Source organism: Camponotus vicinus, unplaced genomic scaffold, assembly GCF_025532165.1.
Source record: "Camponotus vicinus isolate PSW18456_S1 unplaced genomic scaffold, iyCamVici1.0 SCAF_5, whole genome shotgun sequence".
In the NCBI taxonomy this organism is placed as follows: domain Eukaryota; kingdom Metazoa; phylum Arthropoda; class Insecta; order Hymenoptera; family Formicidae; genus Camponotus; species Camponotus vicinus.
This window is the reverse complement of record NW_028141977.1, coordinates 2,805,851-2,823,447: the sequence shown is the minus strand read 5'-3', so window position 1 is coordinate 2,823,447 and position 17,597 is coordinate 2,805,851. Positions and strand designations below refer to the sequence as shown.

Here is a 17,597-nt window from a genome sequence, read left to right as displayed (position 1 = left end):
CTAACAACACTTGATACACGACCTTATAATAAATACGTATGTCATATAAACACACAATTTCTGAGATCGTTAATAGACACCTTAATCGTTATACATATAAAATCACACATATATATTCACATATATATATACAAAATTTGAAATATAAAATTTAAGAAATTTTTATTTCGTGCGAGCAAATCAAAGTTAATTTCTTTTTTTAAATAAGATTTTAAGAATTGTTTCTTTGCCAATTGTGTGTGTTCCTGTGTGCATATAGATACATTTCTGTAATACATATCCCAGGTAGCACACATAGTCTTATTGACGTCAATTTAAGGTCATATTTCGTCCAATACGTCATGTCTTTTATATAACGTTTATTTGACGTTCTATTATGGACGAAATTATGACGTTATGAAAAAGACGTGAATTAGACGTCCTTTTAAAGCTAAATTTAGTATATTACAATTTTATTTTCATTTTTTAACAATTTTTTTTAACTACAATCGCTTGGACAACAACTAACAGCTCTGTTCTTTTTAGCTGAACTGATCGCACTAGTTAAGAATTTATCTTTTTTCACCACATTGGAAGGAAAAAGAAACTTTGAACTATGTATAATGCAGCCAGTTAAACTAAAAAGATCTTTAGACACGAACGCACGCACGCACGCGCGCACCACACACACATGCGAGTCAGGAGAAATATTATAAAAATACATATTACAGAAATAAAACAGAAATATCAATGACCGGTCTTTTAAAAATTGAAACTCGCGTAAATATTTTATTGTGAATTAAGAGAAAAAAAGATATAGAAAAAAATAGAATATTATTTTCGGACATGCTCAATTCGATTTGAACCTAGAGATTAGTCTACCTAATGACACAGTTCAATTTATAATTCTTTCATTGGAATAGTGGATTGTAGGCAATGTTTATATAGTTTATACATGCATAATGTTTATTTTGAAAATTTGTTGTAAGCGATGCAGGTGAATGTTGGAAGTCAATTTTTATATTCATATTTATTTGAATTTTGTTTAGGAGGAAAAAATTAGCAACAATAATTGGCAATGTATTAAAAGTGGAAATATATGTATCTTGATGTATTATATTTATAATTTTACACAATGTTATACAAGTATCAGTATAAAAACATTCACATTGTCAAAGTCAGTAATACGGGAGTACAATATAAGAGTGTATAAAAGAATTTAATACGAGCGTTTGTTTATTTAATAGCTATTATTCATTACTAAATAAATAGATAATAAGAATTTTAACAAAATTTAATTATTCTTTTGCAATAAAAAAACAAAGTAAATAATATCAACGTACATATATACAATAAACGCTAGTTTTTGAAATACGAACTATTTTAAGTATAACAGAAAATTCAGATTTTTCTTAAGAGTATATGCTTGTTATTTAAATTTTAAAGGGGATTAAATTATGTATTTCAAATATGAAATCAATAAAATATATAGATGAAAGCAATAAAATAAAAAAAGATTTCATTTCTATGCTAATAATTAATACATCTTTAATACATATTTATAAATATAGTTGCGTACTGCACACATCTTATTTGCATTGACATAATCTTACATTTAATCATTATTTCAAATTCAATTACAACGCACAACAGTCTGTTCTCTCTGTGAAGCAGTGCATCGAGATGGTAGAAGATCGGTCCTCAGTCTGCGGAATAACAGAACATGTGGTTCTAAAAAAATAAAATTTTAATCTCAATATTTATAAAGTATTTTATAAACTGAGTATTTATAAACAATATTGTGTAATAATTCTTTATCATTCTTAATAATTAAAATTCATACATTTTTATTTGTTAAGTCATACCTGGTCCATGCATCATATAATGAACCCATCCAGGACTTTGCTGAACTCCTAAATTCCTCCATTCCGTTTCTGTCATGAGATGAGTCTTTGGAACATGTTTGGCAAGATCAAATGGCAATATTACATGCCTATAAATAATTTAAAATTTAAATTGGATGATTCCTAATTTAATTTTATTAAATTTAATGAAATTAAGATTTTTAATATTCCTAAATCTTTAAATTAAGAAATATATATATATATATATATATATATATACATATATATATATATATATATATATATATATATATATATATATATAATTAAGTATATATTGTATTTTTCTTAAATATTAAAAACAAAATTTGTATTCTAATTATATAATATATTAAAAATCTATTTTTCTAAATAATTATTTTGTTTAACTTTTTAAATCTTATTTTCTGTATACTATTCATTAGAGGTATTTAATAATTCAAGTTACCTATACTCGTACTTATCATCGCTATACTTTTCAGAATATTGAATCTGATCTACTGGCATCTTCTTACTTTAAAAAATAATTAAATCAATAATCTTTAATTTTAGATAATCTAAAAAAAAAAAAAGAAATTAAATCACATACAAATTATATACAAATAAATTATATAGAAATTGATCTAAAAAAAAAGTAATTAGTGATAATTATGTAGAATACAAGAAAATTTCTATGAAATTAAAATTTTATATAACAGCCTTTATATAATACTGATATATTAATGTTTTATTTTAGTAAAATAATGAGTCTATACTTACACAGCAAAAAATATTAATAGTAAAATAAATGAAACTAATAAAAATAGATAAAAATGAAATAAATAATTACAAATTAATATATATGTATAAAGGTGTGTTGTACATATTTACGATTTAATTTCAATATATAGACTTCTCATTTTAATAAAATAAAAATTCTTATAACTTCATGAAAAGATTACAACATGGTTATAAAACGTCTTCATACATTTGTAATGAATATAATTAATATTTGAATATATAGATTAAATATCGATTATATTGTAATTCCACATACACTCATATATTTGATCGATTATAAAAAATCTAATATCTAAAACATGTTATTTTCTTTCAACAGGTCAATCACCAAAAGCAAGATTTGGACAAACTGACAAAAAAGCACTATGTGTTATAAATACATTTTATATGTTGTTCACATCATATGTAGAAAACATATTAACATCAAATATATGAAAATGTAAAATAATAGCATGTAAAAAATAGCAAATAAAATGTAAAATAATAGCAATAAGAAACAAATTGTAGAGATACAAATATATATACTGAAATATATGTATTTTGTATAAAAATACAAAATTTACACGGTTAAAAGTTGAAGGACGATTTTGAAAACATATTTTTCAAAGTTCGGATTTATTCAAATATGTACTAACGTATAAGCCGGGAAATAAATCTTAAATCCAAGATGTTCCTTTGATTAAATTCTAGATCCAAAATGCGCTTTTTGATCCACACAAATCTAACTCATAACTACAGCTCCTGATCTGAGATCTGTGTTGACAGTTGACAGACGAGTCGGATTTTCCGCGCATGCGCGATAGTAATGACAATTAACCATAGATGTATCAATTTATAGACGTAGAACATTTGGCGGGCTCAAGCAAGAAAAATATATATATATTTTTTTCGTATAAAATATTTCTCAAAAAATGTTTTGTTTAATAAATTTGTATACCCTTCCCCCTCTTCCAGCTTAATTAAATCTCTTACAATTATATATACATGTAAATATATATTCATAGGCAAACAGATGTGCCTATGAATGGTTGGTCATTCGCGAAAAAATTTCTAAAAGAAAGTTTTTGGATACGTTATTGAAGCCGCGTTCGTTGCGCATGCGCGAAAATCCTGACCCATATGTCACTAGAAATTTCTAGATAAGAACTCTAAAAATTCTCTATTCGATAGCCAATCAGCGGCATTCAGCAGACTCAACCGCTAAGTAGCAATGAACGTGATTGGTTTCTACTTTCAGTTCCGACCAATCAGCGTCAAATTACGTCGGAAAATCTAGTAATGTTGCCCACCTATTGAGTCTGCTGAATGCAGCCAATCAGTACGTTCGACAAATACTTTGTCATATGAACCAATGCGAACATAACTCGTCACTCGTCGTGTCTCGTGTGCTATGGTCGAACAAAATTATTAAACTACGTACGTTTCTATAGGTTAGACATCTACATATTGATAATAATGTATTGTTACATTTTCATAACAGTGTTGTGATTGATTTAAAAAAAAAAAGAATTTATATAATTTTCTTGAGTAAGTTTCGAAAAAACGATGGGTGTGCCAGCATTTTTTCGTTGGTTGAGTCGAAAGTATCCCTCCGTGATTGTCGAGTGCATCGAGCAAAAGGTGGGTTAGGTTACTCAATACTTTCTTCTTATTCGCATTATGCGTATTTATATATCGAAATTATATTTATATTGTGCCTTTTTAATGAAATTTTTGATTAATATTTGAATAAACAAAACTATTACATTTGAGTCAAATTTTTCTTAATATGATATGTATATATTTTGGAATTTTCAACTTGTGCGCATACAAATCTAAACACATACATGTAACGTCTGGTTGCATGTGGCAAAATATAAAAGCTGCAAAAAATATATTAGGGAATATTAAGAATTTTTGAATGATCATTACACATATGTGTGAATAGATGCAATATTTTGATGAAAAGAATATAAGAATTTTTTTATTATTTATAAAATTCTAAATTTTGAAATATAAAGAATTACATATATCGGAACAAATTATTTTATTTTAAGGGATTTAAGTATATTTATAACTGTATACTTATAAATATGAGCACTGTAAATTTTGTAATTTTTTAGAGTTTTGTTTTATAAATACTTCTGTTTTTTTTTCTTTTTTTCTTTTTAAGATTTTGAATTATTATAAAGATGAGAGATATTTTCCTTATTATTAAATCAAATATTCATATAAATATGTTATATCTATATAACTATGTGTACTTTCACAAGCGCAAAGATTTTTATATTTTATAAAAGAGAAGAAAGAAGAAGAAGTTTTCATTTTTAATATAAAAAGATAATTCTACATACATTTTTTATTTTTTATTTTATATAATATAATATCTTCTTTTACAAATAATATTTTGTCTCATCTATCAGATAATATGTAACATATCATCTTAGATTCTAATAGTCAAAGAAATGATGTAGAATATTTCTTGCAAATTTTGATAATTTAAAAAGATTGTGTATCTGTAAAATATTTCTGAAGTCACTAAATATTGAGAACATGCATTTCTTTCTGAAAATGGAAAAATAGGTTATACGATCATAAAAACTTTCTCTTTTCAAATTGTAAATGCTGTTGTCTATAAATCGAATTCCTGATAAGATTGGAATTATTAAATATCTTTCTAAATTTCTAATTATCAATTACAATATCAGTAAAAATAATAACAGCATATGTTGCATTCTGATAAGTTAATACAGCTTTATTATATGTATAGTAATGAATCTGTATATTGGAATAAAACAAAATATTAAAAGTTTCAATTTATTTGAATTTAGACTTGATTTAAAGTGTGCATTATTATATAAATGTCATTATCAACTTATTTAAAATAAAAGGAAGAGTAATATCTATTTTATCAAATCTCTGTGAAATTCCAATACATTCTCATAAATCTTTAATCACAGACGAATGGCCTGTACAACTTGAAAGATATATAGATTTATATGATCTTTTTTTTATTTTTGTTACTAAAATATACTAATTAACAATCTATTTCAGAGACATCTTATACAGCTTAATCATTTTTTTTTTTTTTTTTTTTTAATGTAAATGTATTATAATTAAAATTTTGAACATTTCTAGACAATAACTGCAGATGGAGTATGTATTCCTGTGAATTCTGCTGACTCAAATCCAAATGGAGTGGAATTTGATAATTTGTATCTTGATATGAATGGCATAATACATCCCTGTACACATCCGGAAGATAAGTGAGTATAAGCGAGATGTTGCAAAGATTTACAAGTTATTTATATTTTATTTGTGTACAAAACAGGCCAGCACCTAAAGATGAGGACGAAATGATGGAGGCTATTTTTGAGTGCATTGACAGGTTGTTTCGTATTGTCAGACCAAGAAAGTTGCTTTATATGGCAATTGATGGAGTTGTAAGTATTTTTATGTGTAACATATAAAAAAAGGGGAAGCGAAAAATACAAAATTAACTACAATATGCAATGCATACTATCATGTAGGCACCAAGAGCTAAAATGAACCAACAAAGATCTCGACGATTTCGGGCCTCGAAAGAAACAACGGAGAAAATTAACGAAATACAAAGGATACGTTCCGAATTAGCCAATAAAGGAGCGCCCTTGCCTCCTGAAAAACCGAAGGAAGAACATTTCGACAGTAACTGTATCACGCCGGTTTGTAATAACAAAGAAAAAATATAAAGCGAAATATGTTTTTATTTAAAATATTTTTAAATCATTTATTTAACATAAATTATAATATTTAAGAGTCTTATAAGCTATATATCTATATTTTTTAATAATTAAAACTTTTTGGTTAAATTTTAGTTTTAAATTGAAATTTTACCGATAAAAGTATGTATATTATTTATATATCAAAAACTTCTCATATATTTTCAGGGCACACCATTTATGGCAAGATTATCAGCATGTTTGCATTATTATATTCATGAACGTTTGAATAATGATCCTGGTTGGAGAAACATTAAAGTGATATTAAGTGACGCTAATGTTCCTGGCGAAGGAGAACATAAAATAATGGATTTTATACGCCGACAAAGATGTACATTTTTATATTAATATTTATATTACATTTCTATAATTCATCGAAATACTATATAACTTTTGTTTATTTTACAGCACAACCTGATCACGACCCTAACACGCAACACGTTTTATGCGGAGCAGATGCCGATTTAATTATGTTGGGTCTTGCTACGCACGAACCTAATTTTACAATTATTCGTGAAGAGTTCAAACCGAATAAGCCGAAACCATGCGATATATGTGGTCAGTTAGGACATGAAATGCGAGAGTGTACAGGAGCAGAACCGAATCAGGGACAGGAGGAAAATGCATTTGGATCTGAATGCCAGTACATATTTGTGCGATTAAATGTTCTCAGAGAATATTTAGAAAGAGAGTTATATATGCCAAATCTACCATTCAAATATGATTTTGAACGAGCTGTCGATGATTGGGTGTTCATGTGTTTCTTCGTAGGGAATGATTTTCTGCCGCATCTACCTTCTTTAGAAATTAGAGAAGGCGCAATTGACAGACTTGTTGCTTTGTATAAAAAAGCAGTATACAAAACAGGAGTACGTAATATTTCTTATAAGAAAAAATAATGAAAAATTACTAATTCATGTGGCAGTCATGCTTTTAAAAGATACAGTCATTGTATAGAATATCCTCAAGTATTTAGACATTTTTCTTATTGGACATTATTATTTTTCATTTCTTGAATTTTAAAATTTAATATTTTCCTAATTTTTTCTATTTCTTAATTTCCACATGTAAATATTATTCCAAATAAGTTTCGACAGCTTAAATTCTTTCTTAAAGATTGTCTCCACATTAAATAAAAAAGCAATCAAATTTTATCTTTTACATTTTTTTGATATTGAAAATATTAATAAGTAAAAGATTGTTTATATTTAATTATTTGTAATTAAAGATAATATTTTTTAAAATTTAAATGAAATTAAAGGGCAATAATTATAAAAATTTTCAAATTTATCATTAAATATCATTTATTATTTGCTGAGATTATAGCTATTCAATACCATATCAGTTAAATAATTCATTATAATTAAAAAAATCTGAGAGAGAGATTTTAATTATATTTATTTACATTCATATACTGAATCATTAATTTGATTCGCATATATATGTGTCTTTAAAAATAGGAAAATAATGTCTTTAGTAAATAGGAAAAATATTTCTATCAAATATTTTAATCTTAAGCAAATTGAGGCAATATATTTTACAAAAGGTACATTTTTGAATTATTTGTCCAGGGTTTTTTAACGGACAGTGGCGATGTTAATTTAGATCGTGTACAATTAATAATGTCAGATCTTGGTGATGTAGAAGATGAGATCTTCAAGAAAAGACAACAAAATGAACTGGCCTTTAAACAACGTGAGAAGGATAAAAAGAGGAGACACGAAATCATCAGTAACTTTAAACCAAAATGGATTCCTGCAGGACAATTTGCGCCTACTGTAAGATTTCTTCTAAATTTAGTTTTCTTAAATTTAATACATTATGTGCAAGCTAATATTAAATTAAGTATTAATTATATAAATAATCAACAATATTGGAATAAGCAGCAAGAAGCATAAATTCGTTCAATTCATTTGTACTATTAATTTGATCAATTTGTTAATTTAATTGTAACTTTTGTAAACAAAATATCTAAAAAATAATAGTTAAAAAAATTGATATAAAATAAATGTTAAGATGCAAAAAGAAATTTTTCAGGGAATATCCTTTATATATTTGTATTATAATAATCCAAAAAAATCTATACAGGCCCTTGGACAGACAGTGAAACCTATAGAAAATGCACGTTACGAAGCTTATCAAATGCGCGTACAGGGTAGGAATTACAATACGAATGCTGCTGAAAATACAAACGCTAATCATGCTTTAGAAAGCATGTTAAGACCCGAGGTAAGAACTTTACTTTGTAGTAGAACTTTGATTTTTTTTCTGACAATTTTATTTTATTTTAAATGCCCGAGATTTTCGAAAAATTGCACTTTTTATACATATAATATTTTGCATACATTGCCCTTAATTTTTACATATTATGTAGAATCCAGGTAATAGAGGGCAGAAACGTAAAATTGAAGAAACATCAGTAGACAATGATGATGATGAGCAGTCGCACGATGAAGTGCGACTTTGGGAAGATGGTTTCAAAGATCGGTATTATGAATCTAAATTCGACGTCTCACCAGATAATCTCGCCTTCAGGTAAATAATGAGTGACAAATAGGTAGCACAACTTTTATATTTGCAAATGTTTGTTGATTTAATAATACATATGTTTGTTGATTTAATAAATAAAATTTATTTCGAGATTGACGTGCCATACCACACATAAACGTTTAACCTGCTCGTTTGTTTCTAGAAATAACGTCGCTTTGCAATACGTACGTGGTTTATGTTGGGTCTTGCGATATTATTATCAAGGTTGCGCGTCGTGGAGATGGTATTTCCCATACCATTATGCGCCGTTCGCAAGCGATTTTATTAATATCGGTGGTCTGTCTACGGAATTTGAGAAGGACACTGTACCGGTAAGAAAAAATTTGCAAAATGTAAATATATTTGCATGTACCTATCTGATTTAATGACGTTTTCTTTTTGCAGTTTCGTCCATTAGAGCAATTGATGGGAGTATTTCCTGCTGCTAGTAAAAAACATGTACCTGTACCATGGGCAAAATTAATGACCGATCCAGTATGTATCACAATCACAGAAATTGTTAAAAATGATATTAGACTAGTTTTACGAATTAACATGGCAAACTATTATATTACTACTTATCATTTATTTGAAAACAATTTTTATCTTTCTTCCTTTTAATATCTTTTATTCTCAAATGATGGGTAAAGGTAGAAAGATATAAATATTAGATAAATAACAAGATACATAATAAGTAATATAATATATAATAATATATTAAATATTAAAATTAAATTATGATACACAAAAAGTTGGATCTTAAATAGCTGTAACTGTCTTTAGTTGATTTATTTTTCAGACATATGAATTGAAATTTAATATAAAACATTATCTTGTGCCACGTCATCTTCATACAATTTCTACTTTTTTATATAAAAAAATATATGCAATATATATACATTTATCTGTATTCATTGTATTATTTATTTACAGAAATCTCAAATTATTGACTTTTATCCGGAAGATTTTAAAATCGACTTAAATGGAAAGAAATTTGCATGGCAAGGTGTAGCGCTGCTTCCGTTTGTCGATGAAAAAAGATTATTCAAAGCTTTGATGCCATATTACGACAGTTTAACAGAAGCAGAAAGTGAGTGATATATTTTTTAAACTGGCATATCTAATAATATATATATAAATCTTTCTAGATAATTATCGCCAAAAATTAACGATTCAAAAAATGTTACTTTGTTCTCTAAAAAGTCATCATATATAAAAGTACAGTTTCGATATGTGTTTAAGAATATATTTCTACAACTTTGTTCTGAAATTATTTTAAGATTGTCCTAACATGCCCGAAATTAATATTGATTCAATACATCTTTCTAAATCATTAGTTGAAATGTTAGTTATACAGAAAGATTTATATAAGGAAATCTTGTATAAATATATATTAAATTATTTATATTAATATTCCATTCTTATTTTTAGAAAAAAGAAACATTCGCGGTAATGACAGACTGTACATTGGTATTGGGAATAGCAATTATAATTTTATAAAAGGTTTATATACGAATCACATAGGATTTGATAAGGAGATTGAAATAAGTATAAATGGCATGCGAGGCACTGTACTCTTATCGGACGATTGCGTGATTGATGGGGGTACGTTACCTTCACCTGTGAGGGGTTTGCCAGTCAGGAATAATAAAGTGTACTGGTTCGTATACATTTACATACAAAATACAAATACAGTAGGACACGGATAGCTATGATGATAATAGCAGGTAACTTTTCTAAAAAATTTCCTGCTCTTTCAACGTCATACAAGTTATCAGGTTCTACTGTATATCTGAAAACGTAAACTAATTACACTTATTTAATAATTTATAATTATAATTTTTTGATATCTCATTTGAAGATCTCAATATATATCTTTCTCGATTTATAGTGTCAAATTCAAGGATCCTAAATACAGTAGCAATCATATGTTCCTCGCTCGTAAATTAAAAGGAGCTAAAGAACCGCCGCGTGTTTTAAAACCGCAAGATTTTGAGGCTATGAATCGCAATAATGGGAATCAATGGAAGCCGCAAATTGGTTTTACTCGGTCTACGCAATCCGTTTCGTTAGGTCAAGCAGGACATAGAATGCTCGAGTAAGTATTATTACTACAACTAAGCATTTATGTCGTATAAATATAATAAATGCCTGTAGATAAATTTTAAGTTGTTTAAAAATTTCTATATAAATTACTAAAATACTTATAAATTCCTACACACACACACACACACATACATATATATATATATATATATATATATATATATATATATATATATATATTTCTATATTTATATAAATTCTCTTTAATCATACTTCGAATTATATAATGAAAAAATTTTATTAAATTTCTTTCTATTTTGTTTCAAAATGAATTTAAAAATATTTTATTATATTATATAATGCTAAAGAAAGATTTATTTTATTATATAATGCTAAAGAAAGATTTCTTTCATAATAAAATTATATTTTCGAATTTTGTATAACCCATGAGAATTGTATAACATATAGAATGCAAAACATTTTCTCGAGAAGGATCTATTATGTATATACTGCTACTTTTTATTGTTATAACATATGAAACAATTATTGTTATCATTTATCAGAATGATACTACTTCTTGGAAAAACTTAGAAAATCTAGAATTTTGAGCGATTTCTTTTTCTTTTTTGAAAAATCAGAAAACTCATTTAGAATTTTATTAGGCTCAGGGAGATTTTTATTTTAAATTTAAATTAAATAATTTTTATTATAATAAATAATTATAATAGATAATTTTTATTGTTATTTTTAGCGATAAGAAAATGAACATATTGTACAAGTAATGAAAAATTATTATTTTATGAAAGCTATTCAATTCTTTTCAATATTTTTTAAGTTAATATTGAAATTTTTTTAAATTTAATTAAGTCTTCATTTTCTTCATTTATTCAAATATTTTTTTATTTCTTTTTCTTAATTATATGAGTAAAAAATTTTAGAAAGCACACAATGAAGAAATTAATTTTAAAAAGCTATATCCAAAAATTCTCTAATTTTATTTGAAATTTTAAATTAAAAAACTGAGAAGAACAGAGGATTTTCAGGGAATTTTTTTACAGGATTTGTAGATACACTCTGTGCATGTAAAACATGTTAGCTATGCATTTTTTAAATTTTACATACTTTACATTTATAACACAAACTTTGTACAGAGAAGAATAATTTAATTGTTAGAGAGGTCCATATAGTTGTCTTGATTATAATACAAATAAAAATAATGAAAGGATCAAATATTAAATAAGGCGTTTTTAAAAAATATTATTTTATATGAAGATATATATAAAAATAAAGAACAAAGTAATAATAAATAGCAAAAGCACAAAGGAATATCTTATATAAATGCTTAATAATATATGTTATACAAAATCTAAGCACATTACCAAGTACTCTCTTTCTCGTGGATATTTCTCTTAAATATTTATATAAACTATTATTTATACATATGTATACATATACATAAAAAATTCTTTTAATCGTTTAAAAATTAATTCGAGAAAGTATTATTTCTTTCTTTTCAATAAAATATCCTGATTAGGCTATTGCATTAATGTAATCGTTAAATAAGACAAAACATTAAGCAAACAAAATTTATATTTGCAGACATCATACAAACCATAATAGACCGCCGATGTATGCGAATATTCCTCCACCAGTGAATTTATATCAGCAATTTCATGGTGAGTCATTTTACTCTTATATGCATGCATATTGATTAATCAGAAGTCAATGATACATCTATCAAATGCGTAAAATTATAATGTTGAAGAGAAAAAATGTGGAGATGTGGTATACTCGATATGATGTATCCACATAAATGGTTTCTTATCATTGTAACCGATATCTTAATTTGCATTGATATTTAAAAATATTACTGCAAGTCGTGATACACTTTAAGATATCTCTATAAATATGATATGTCTAATCTAAAATATTTAGCACATAAATACCTATAAATCTAATAGAAAAAAAATACCTGGAAAAATAAATCACCTGGAATATAAATCTGATAAACATATAACCAGGTATGCCAGGTTGATATATAATTATGAAGACATATTGCGCTATTTTATTTGGCCAATTTTGCGGCTCGGAGATTGAAAGGGGGTGATGTATCGATCGATGACAGGTCGTCGGGACTTTTGGCGTAGGTAGGTAGGTACGTAGGTGATACGCAGGATGCTGAGAGGGAACCTCGCCATACGAGGACGGGAAGGGATTGAATTGGAGGGTCGAAGAGAGAAGGAAATAGAGGAAAGGAAGAGAGAGAGAGAGAGAGACAAGGCCCACGCGTGGCGCGACCCTAACGAAAGCGTTTTGCAATCAGTCAGTCAGTCAGTCAATCGTCTTCTAACTGGAACCAGTTTCTCCCACTACTTGTTTCGCCCCTTGTTCTCCTCGACAATACTGAGACTAGAAGAGTCGCGAAATTAAAGCGCGCGCACGCGACTCCTTTGGACCTTCTGTCTATTAGAACTTTCAGTCATCCTCTTCGCGATGCGTGAATTTTATTTAGTTAGACTTGAAGGACCATTTAATATGTTTGGTAATAATTCATTTCGAGCGATGACGAATGATTCATGTATTTGAAATATATTGCAGTCTGTAAATTAAAGATGGCTTGAACATGACAATTAATAACATATGAAATAAGGGTGAAGAGGAAGCATATACCACTATTTCAACCATCATTGTCAACCAAAGTCTCCCACATCAAAAAAAGCGCTGTAAAACACCATGACCGACGAAACACTTAAACAAAACTTATTGCACGACACCTGATTAGTCGTGGATGGTGCTGGAGCTGGCGCAGAGAGGGTGAGACGAGTGAGGGGGAGGGGGGACCGGATGGAGGAGGGGGCTGGACGCGAAGCCGAGGGGGGGCCCTTCGGTCCCTGGATTAGCTCCGAGGGTAGTTCGTCACGTAGAGCGTGACTCCGGCCGTTTTGTTGTTTGGCACGTTGTCGACGCACACTGACGGTTCCCCGGGTTGCGCCCAATTATAAAACAAACGCGGCGCACTCCATAATTATCCAATTAGCAGACGTGCCTACCTACCTACCCCGCATCTACCCCCCCCGTCCGTCCGTCCGTTCGTCCGTCCGCCCTCATCCCTCTCCCCCCTCGCCGTCCGCTTTCCTGGATTCGTCGCGTTCCCAGATCGCGTTCGCTCGTAGCTATTGTTAATCCCGGAATACGCGCAGGATTGATGGAAAATATAATTAAAAGAAACAACGATCAATACTTTATATTCCACAGGAATTTATTTATTACTTAAACTGCGCGAGCAATAATCACGCAATTCGTTTAGAAAATCGAAAAAGAATTTTTCTTTTGTTTTATAAAAATGAAAAAATAAATAAGTGAATTTTTAATAAATTATCAGACAAAACGTGCAATTCATATTCTATCAAATATTTGAGGAAATTTGCTCGGCAATTTCTCACTTTGCAGATTTAAATGTTTTGAAAATATAGCATCTCATCATTAGATATTAAATGTTTAAAGAAAATTTAAGATTTAGAGGGAAAAAAAAAATTGAGAAGAAAAAAAAAATAGAAGAAAAATAATCCATTTTACTCGTATGATTTATTGATTCCAATAATCATTACTATTTTATTTTATTTTTCGCTCAAGCTTATATTGATTATTTATCTCGACAATTTTTATTCGTGATATATTATACATTAATATATTATAATTTCTTATACGCGTTTATATAGCTCAGAGTCTTGTATTCCATTCGAATCTTATCGATCGATTGTCTTTATGCGCGAGCATAAAAACAAAACGTTATATGGGGTACGATGAATGTGTGTGATTGATTTACCGAGGGGAGTAAATGCCACGCACAGACAAGAGCCGAACCCTCGAGAGAGTAAGTGTCGCGGATACGAAATGGTCTTTCCATGAAAAACATAAGAAATTCGCATTTTTTTCCACGCAGACGCGATTTTATCTTAAAACGCGACTTTCTTCCAAAATTAAAAATCGTAAAATTTATTTATTAATTTGAAAGTTTAATCTCAGACGTTAATATTTATATCATATAAAAAAATTTGTAATTTTTAACTTAAATTTGGGAAAAAATTGATATTTTAATGAAATTTATTTATTTATATTTTTAATATGTACTATTTGCAACTTTATACCCCGAAAACTAATACATAAGAAATAATTTGAATTTTTAGATTATTTCGACAATAAAAACAAAACAGAAAATGATATATGCAATTATTTTTTACTATCTTAAAAAATTAAAAGGATCATCGATAAATTTTAATAATGAAAAAATGACTACTATTATTACGTCAGAGAAACTTGTTAAGTTTTACAATCTCTATTGAATAAGCATATCATCTATTCTATCATATCTATTTGAATAAAATTGATTGAAATTTATAGCACATAAGATATTTCAAATATTACAAGTCTATCCTAAAAAAACGTGCATCTACAAGATATGATTTTTTAAATTGTCACAAAATAAATAACTCAAGACAGTTGTAATTATCAAATGAAGAAATACTAGTTTGAGATGGAATTTAATTCTTACAGTTAGTAAAAAAGTTTAGAAAAATATAATTTGAAATAATGTGATATATTTTTAAAGATCGCGAATTTAAATTTCGCTTCTTTAATAAAGATATCATTTTTAAAATAATCAACTTATTATTATTATTATTGTATTTAAAATTTTAATGTTTATTCAACATTTTTGCGAAAATATTAAAATATCTTTTCTTATCTTGTTATTTAAAAATATATGATATATTAAATTACAAGATATACATATAGTAAAATCCTGTGGAGTTCATCTTATAAGTTCAACTCATGAAAAGTCAATGCAATAATCTTTCTCTTAAAGAGAACTTTTTTACTAATTTTAAGAATTGAATTTCGTATTTTCTTCATATTTGATAAATTTTTAAAAAGCTTTTTCACAGAATTTATCTTTGAAATTACTGCATCTTTACGGGCTAAACTCATGAGATTTACATGGAATTTTACTTTGCTTGATATACAACAATATAAATTAATAGAAAACACACAGAGAAAAATATTAAATTTAGTCTCTACTTTCTCTCTTCTGTTTCTCCCAATTAACTTTAATAGATGCAAAAAATAGAAGGAAAACATAATGTTAATGGACAAAAATTTGGTTTACCAACTTTTTCTTATTAATATCATTGTAATTAATAATGTCTCTTTTCCTTGATTCACATTTATTTCTATATCGCTTTTTATATTATCGTAATTTTTTATTTTGATAAAAGAGAGGGAGAATCTTGTTCCTGAATATATATTATATATAATCAAGTTTTCTCATAGACTTTTATTTAAGTAAAGTTTGAAAATATACGACCCTTTCATTAGCCGAAAGGTCTCAAGACAACCTAAGACCATACTTAAGATCTTAAATATAAGAGCAGACTATCGGTTGTAGAGGTAAACAATAAATGTGAATCAAGAAAACGAAATATTATATCATTAATTAATTTTATACATATATATAGCAAACACAAATTATTATGCTCTCCTCAAAGTGCCTTTGGGCGAAGGTTTCTCAAGCTGCGCCGCAAATCTAAGCACGCTCCTCGTGCATTATTAACCCGGTATGCGATGTAGGCGAGCGAGTAAACAAGTAAACGGTATCTGGAAGGGATGAGGAGAAAAAAGGGGGGAAGGGGGTGAAGGGAGACGATCATACTTTGTTCACTCGTCCATCTCGGCGTTCAGATGACAGGTGCAGGGAGCCCTCGTTAGACAAATTAAGCAACCTTTCTGGCCTCGGTGTTACATCTTCGTCTACTCTCATCTCTGTGTCCACCTCTCTCTCTCTCTCTCTTTCACTCTCTCTCTACGCACATTCACACGCACACATTTATACGCATACACGTGCGCTTGTTCGTCCGGGACTGGTTTCAAGTGGACTGCAAACACTCGTGTAGCAGCAGCAGCAGCAGCAGCAGCGGCAGCAGAGGCTCGAACCGTGTAGAAACCAAGCATAAGACGAGTCCCCGGATCTGTAGGGCTACCGGTGAAAAGATGCCGGTGACACGGTAGTTTCATCTTGAACCCCAGCAAAGTTCTCAAAATTATCTTCTAACTCTTTCAATATAAGCGTCTCGCTTCCCTGAGAGAAGGCGACTATCGGTGATTCTCGAGGGGAGCGATAGAAACGATTGTAGTAAATGTTATGTCATGAAGCGAGACTGATGAAAATTTTATCTACCGGTTAAAAAAATATCGGACTAATATAATTGAAGATTGAAGCAATATTATATCTCTCATCTTTCTTTAATTGAATTCTCGTTCAACTGTACGGTATTTTTTCAGGATATATATATTTGATAAAAAAAATTACTAATAAATACAAAAATTGCTTATTAATAAATACAAAAATTATTTATTAATAAATACAAAAATTACTTATTAATAAATACAAAAATTGCTTACTAATAAATACACAAATTAATTACTAAATATATTAATATTAATATTATAATATTAATATTATAATTTTTATATAAGTGTGATATATAAAAATCATTTCTTTTTTCCAAATTGGAATTTTTCCAAAAAGTATGTCATTTATCTAGCACGTTGATTAATTTCTCTCTCTTTCTCTCTTTGTTTTCTT

General features: G+C 28.0%; 2 protein-coding genes across 4 annotated transcripts in view; one reads left to right on the top strand and one right to left on the bottom strand.

Moving 5' to 3' along the window:
• Window positions 1-1,481: 1,481 nt before the first annotated feature.
• LOC145971606 (cyclin-dependent kinases regulatory subunit) lies at window positions 1,482-3,436 on the bottom strand. Of its 3 annotated transcripts, none has more exons than XM_083099474.1 (4): window positions 3,278-3,436; window positions 2,311-2,419; window positions 1,845-1,972; window positions 1,482-1,710 (listed from the first exon to the last, which is right to left on the bottom strand). In XM_083099474.1, the coding sequence occupies exons 2-4, from the start codon at window positions 2,367-2,369 to the stop codon at window positions 1,613-1,615; spliced, it is 285 nt and encodes a 94-aa protein (XP_082955600.1). In that variant the 5' UTR covers window positions 2,370-2,419; window positions 3,278-3,436; the 3' UTR covers window positions 1,482-1,612. The 3 variants fall into 3 exon arrangements, with proteins under 3 accessions (XP_082955600.1, XP_082955601.1, XP_082955602.1); XM_083099475.1 differs by having other exon boundaries at window positions 2,311-2,376; XM_083099476.1 differs by lacking the exon at window positions 3,278-3,436 and adding an exon at window positions 2,899-2,917 and having other exon boundaries at window positions 2,311-2,376.
• A 588-nt stretch (window positions 3,437-4,024) lies between these two features.
• Window positions 4,025-17,597, top strand: part of Rat1 (5'-3' exoribonuclease 2 Rat1) — a 41,271-nt gene continuing 27,698 nt past the window's right edge. The window contains exons 1-15 of the mRNA XM_083099473.1: window positions 4,025-4,262; window positions 5,760-5,887; window positions 5,953-6,064; window positions 6,152-6,325; window positions 6,551-6,713; window positions 6,791-7,251; window positions 7,954-8,160; window positions 8,471-8,611; window positions 8,757-8,917; window positions 9,075-9,243; window positions 9,317-9,406; window positions 9,845-10,001; window positions 10,343-10,571; window positions 10,803-11,009; window positions 12,557-12,633. Of these exons, the coding sequence (XP_082955599.1) occupies window positions 4,188-4,262; window positions 5,760-5,887; window positions 5,953-6,064; window positions 6,152-6,325; window positions 6,551-6,713; window positions 6,791-7,251; window positions 7,954-8,160; window positions 8,471-8,611; window positions 8,757-8,917; window positions 9,075-9,243; window positions 9,317-9,406; window positions 9,845-10,001; window positions 10,343-10,571; window positions 10,803-11,009; window positions 12,557-12,633 (2,551 nt within the window). The 5' untranslated portion in view covers window positions 4,025-4,187. The remainder of the gene's footprint in view (window positions 4,263-5,759; window positions 5,888-5,952; window positions 6,065-6,151; window positions 6,326-6,550; window positions 6,714-6,790; window positions 7,252-7,953; window positions 8,161-8,470; window positions 8,612-8,756; window positions 8,918-9,074; window positions 9,244-9,316; window positions 9,407-9,844; window positions 10,002-10,342; window positions 10,572-10,802; window positions 11,010-12,556; window positions 12,634-17,597) is intronic.

What these genes read in the sequence shown, in the direction of transcription:
- LOC145971606 (XM_083099474.1), bottom strand. Translation starts at nt 2,369, where the DNA reads ATGCCAGTAGATCAGATTCAATATTCTGAAAAGTATAGCGATGATAAG. An exon ending in GATGATAAGTACGAGTATAG is followed by an intron (nt 1,973 to 2,310) that starts GTAACTTGAATT and finishes AATTATTTATAG; the next exon opens with GCATGTAATATTGCCATTTG. An exon ending in TTATATGATGCATGGACCAG is followed by an intron (nt 1,711 to 1,844) that starts GTATGACTTAAC and finishes TTATTTTTTTAG; the next exon opens with AACCACATGTTCTGTTATTC.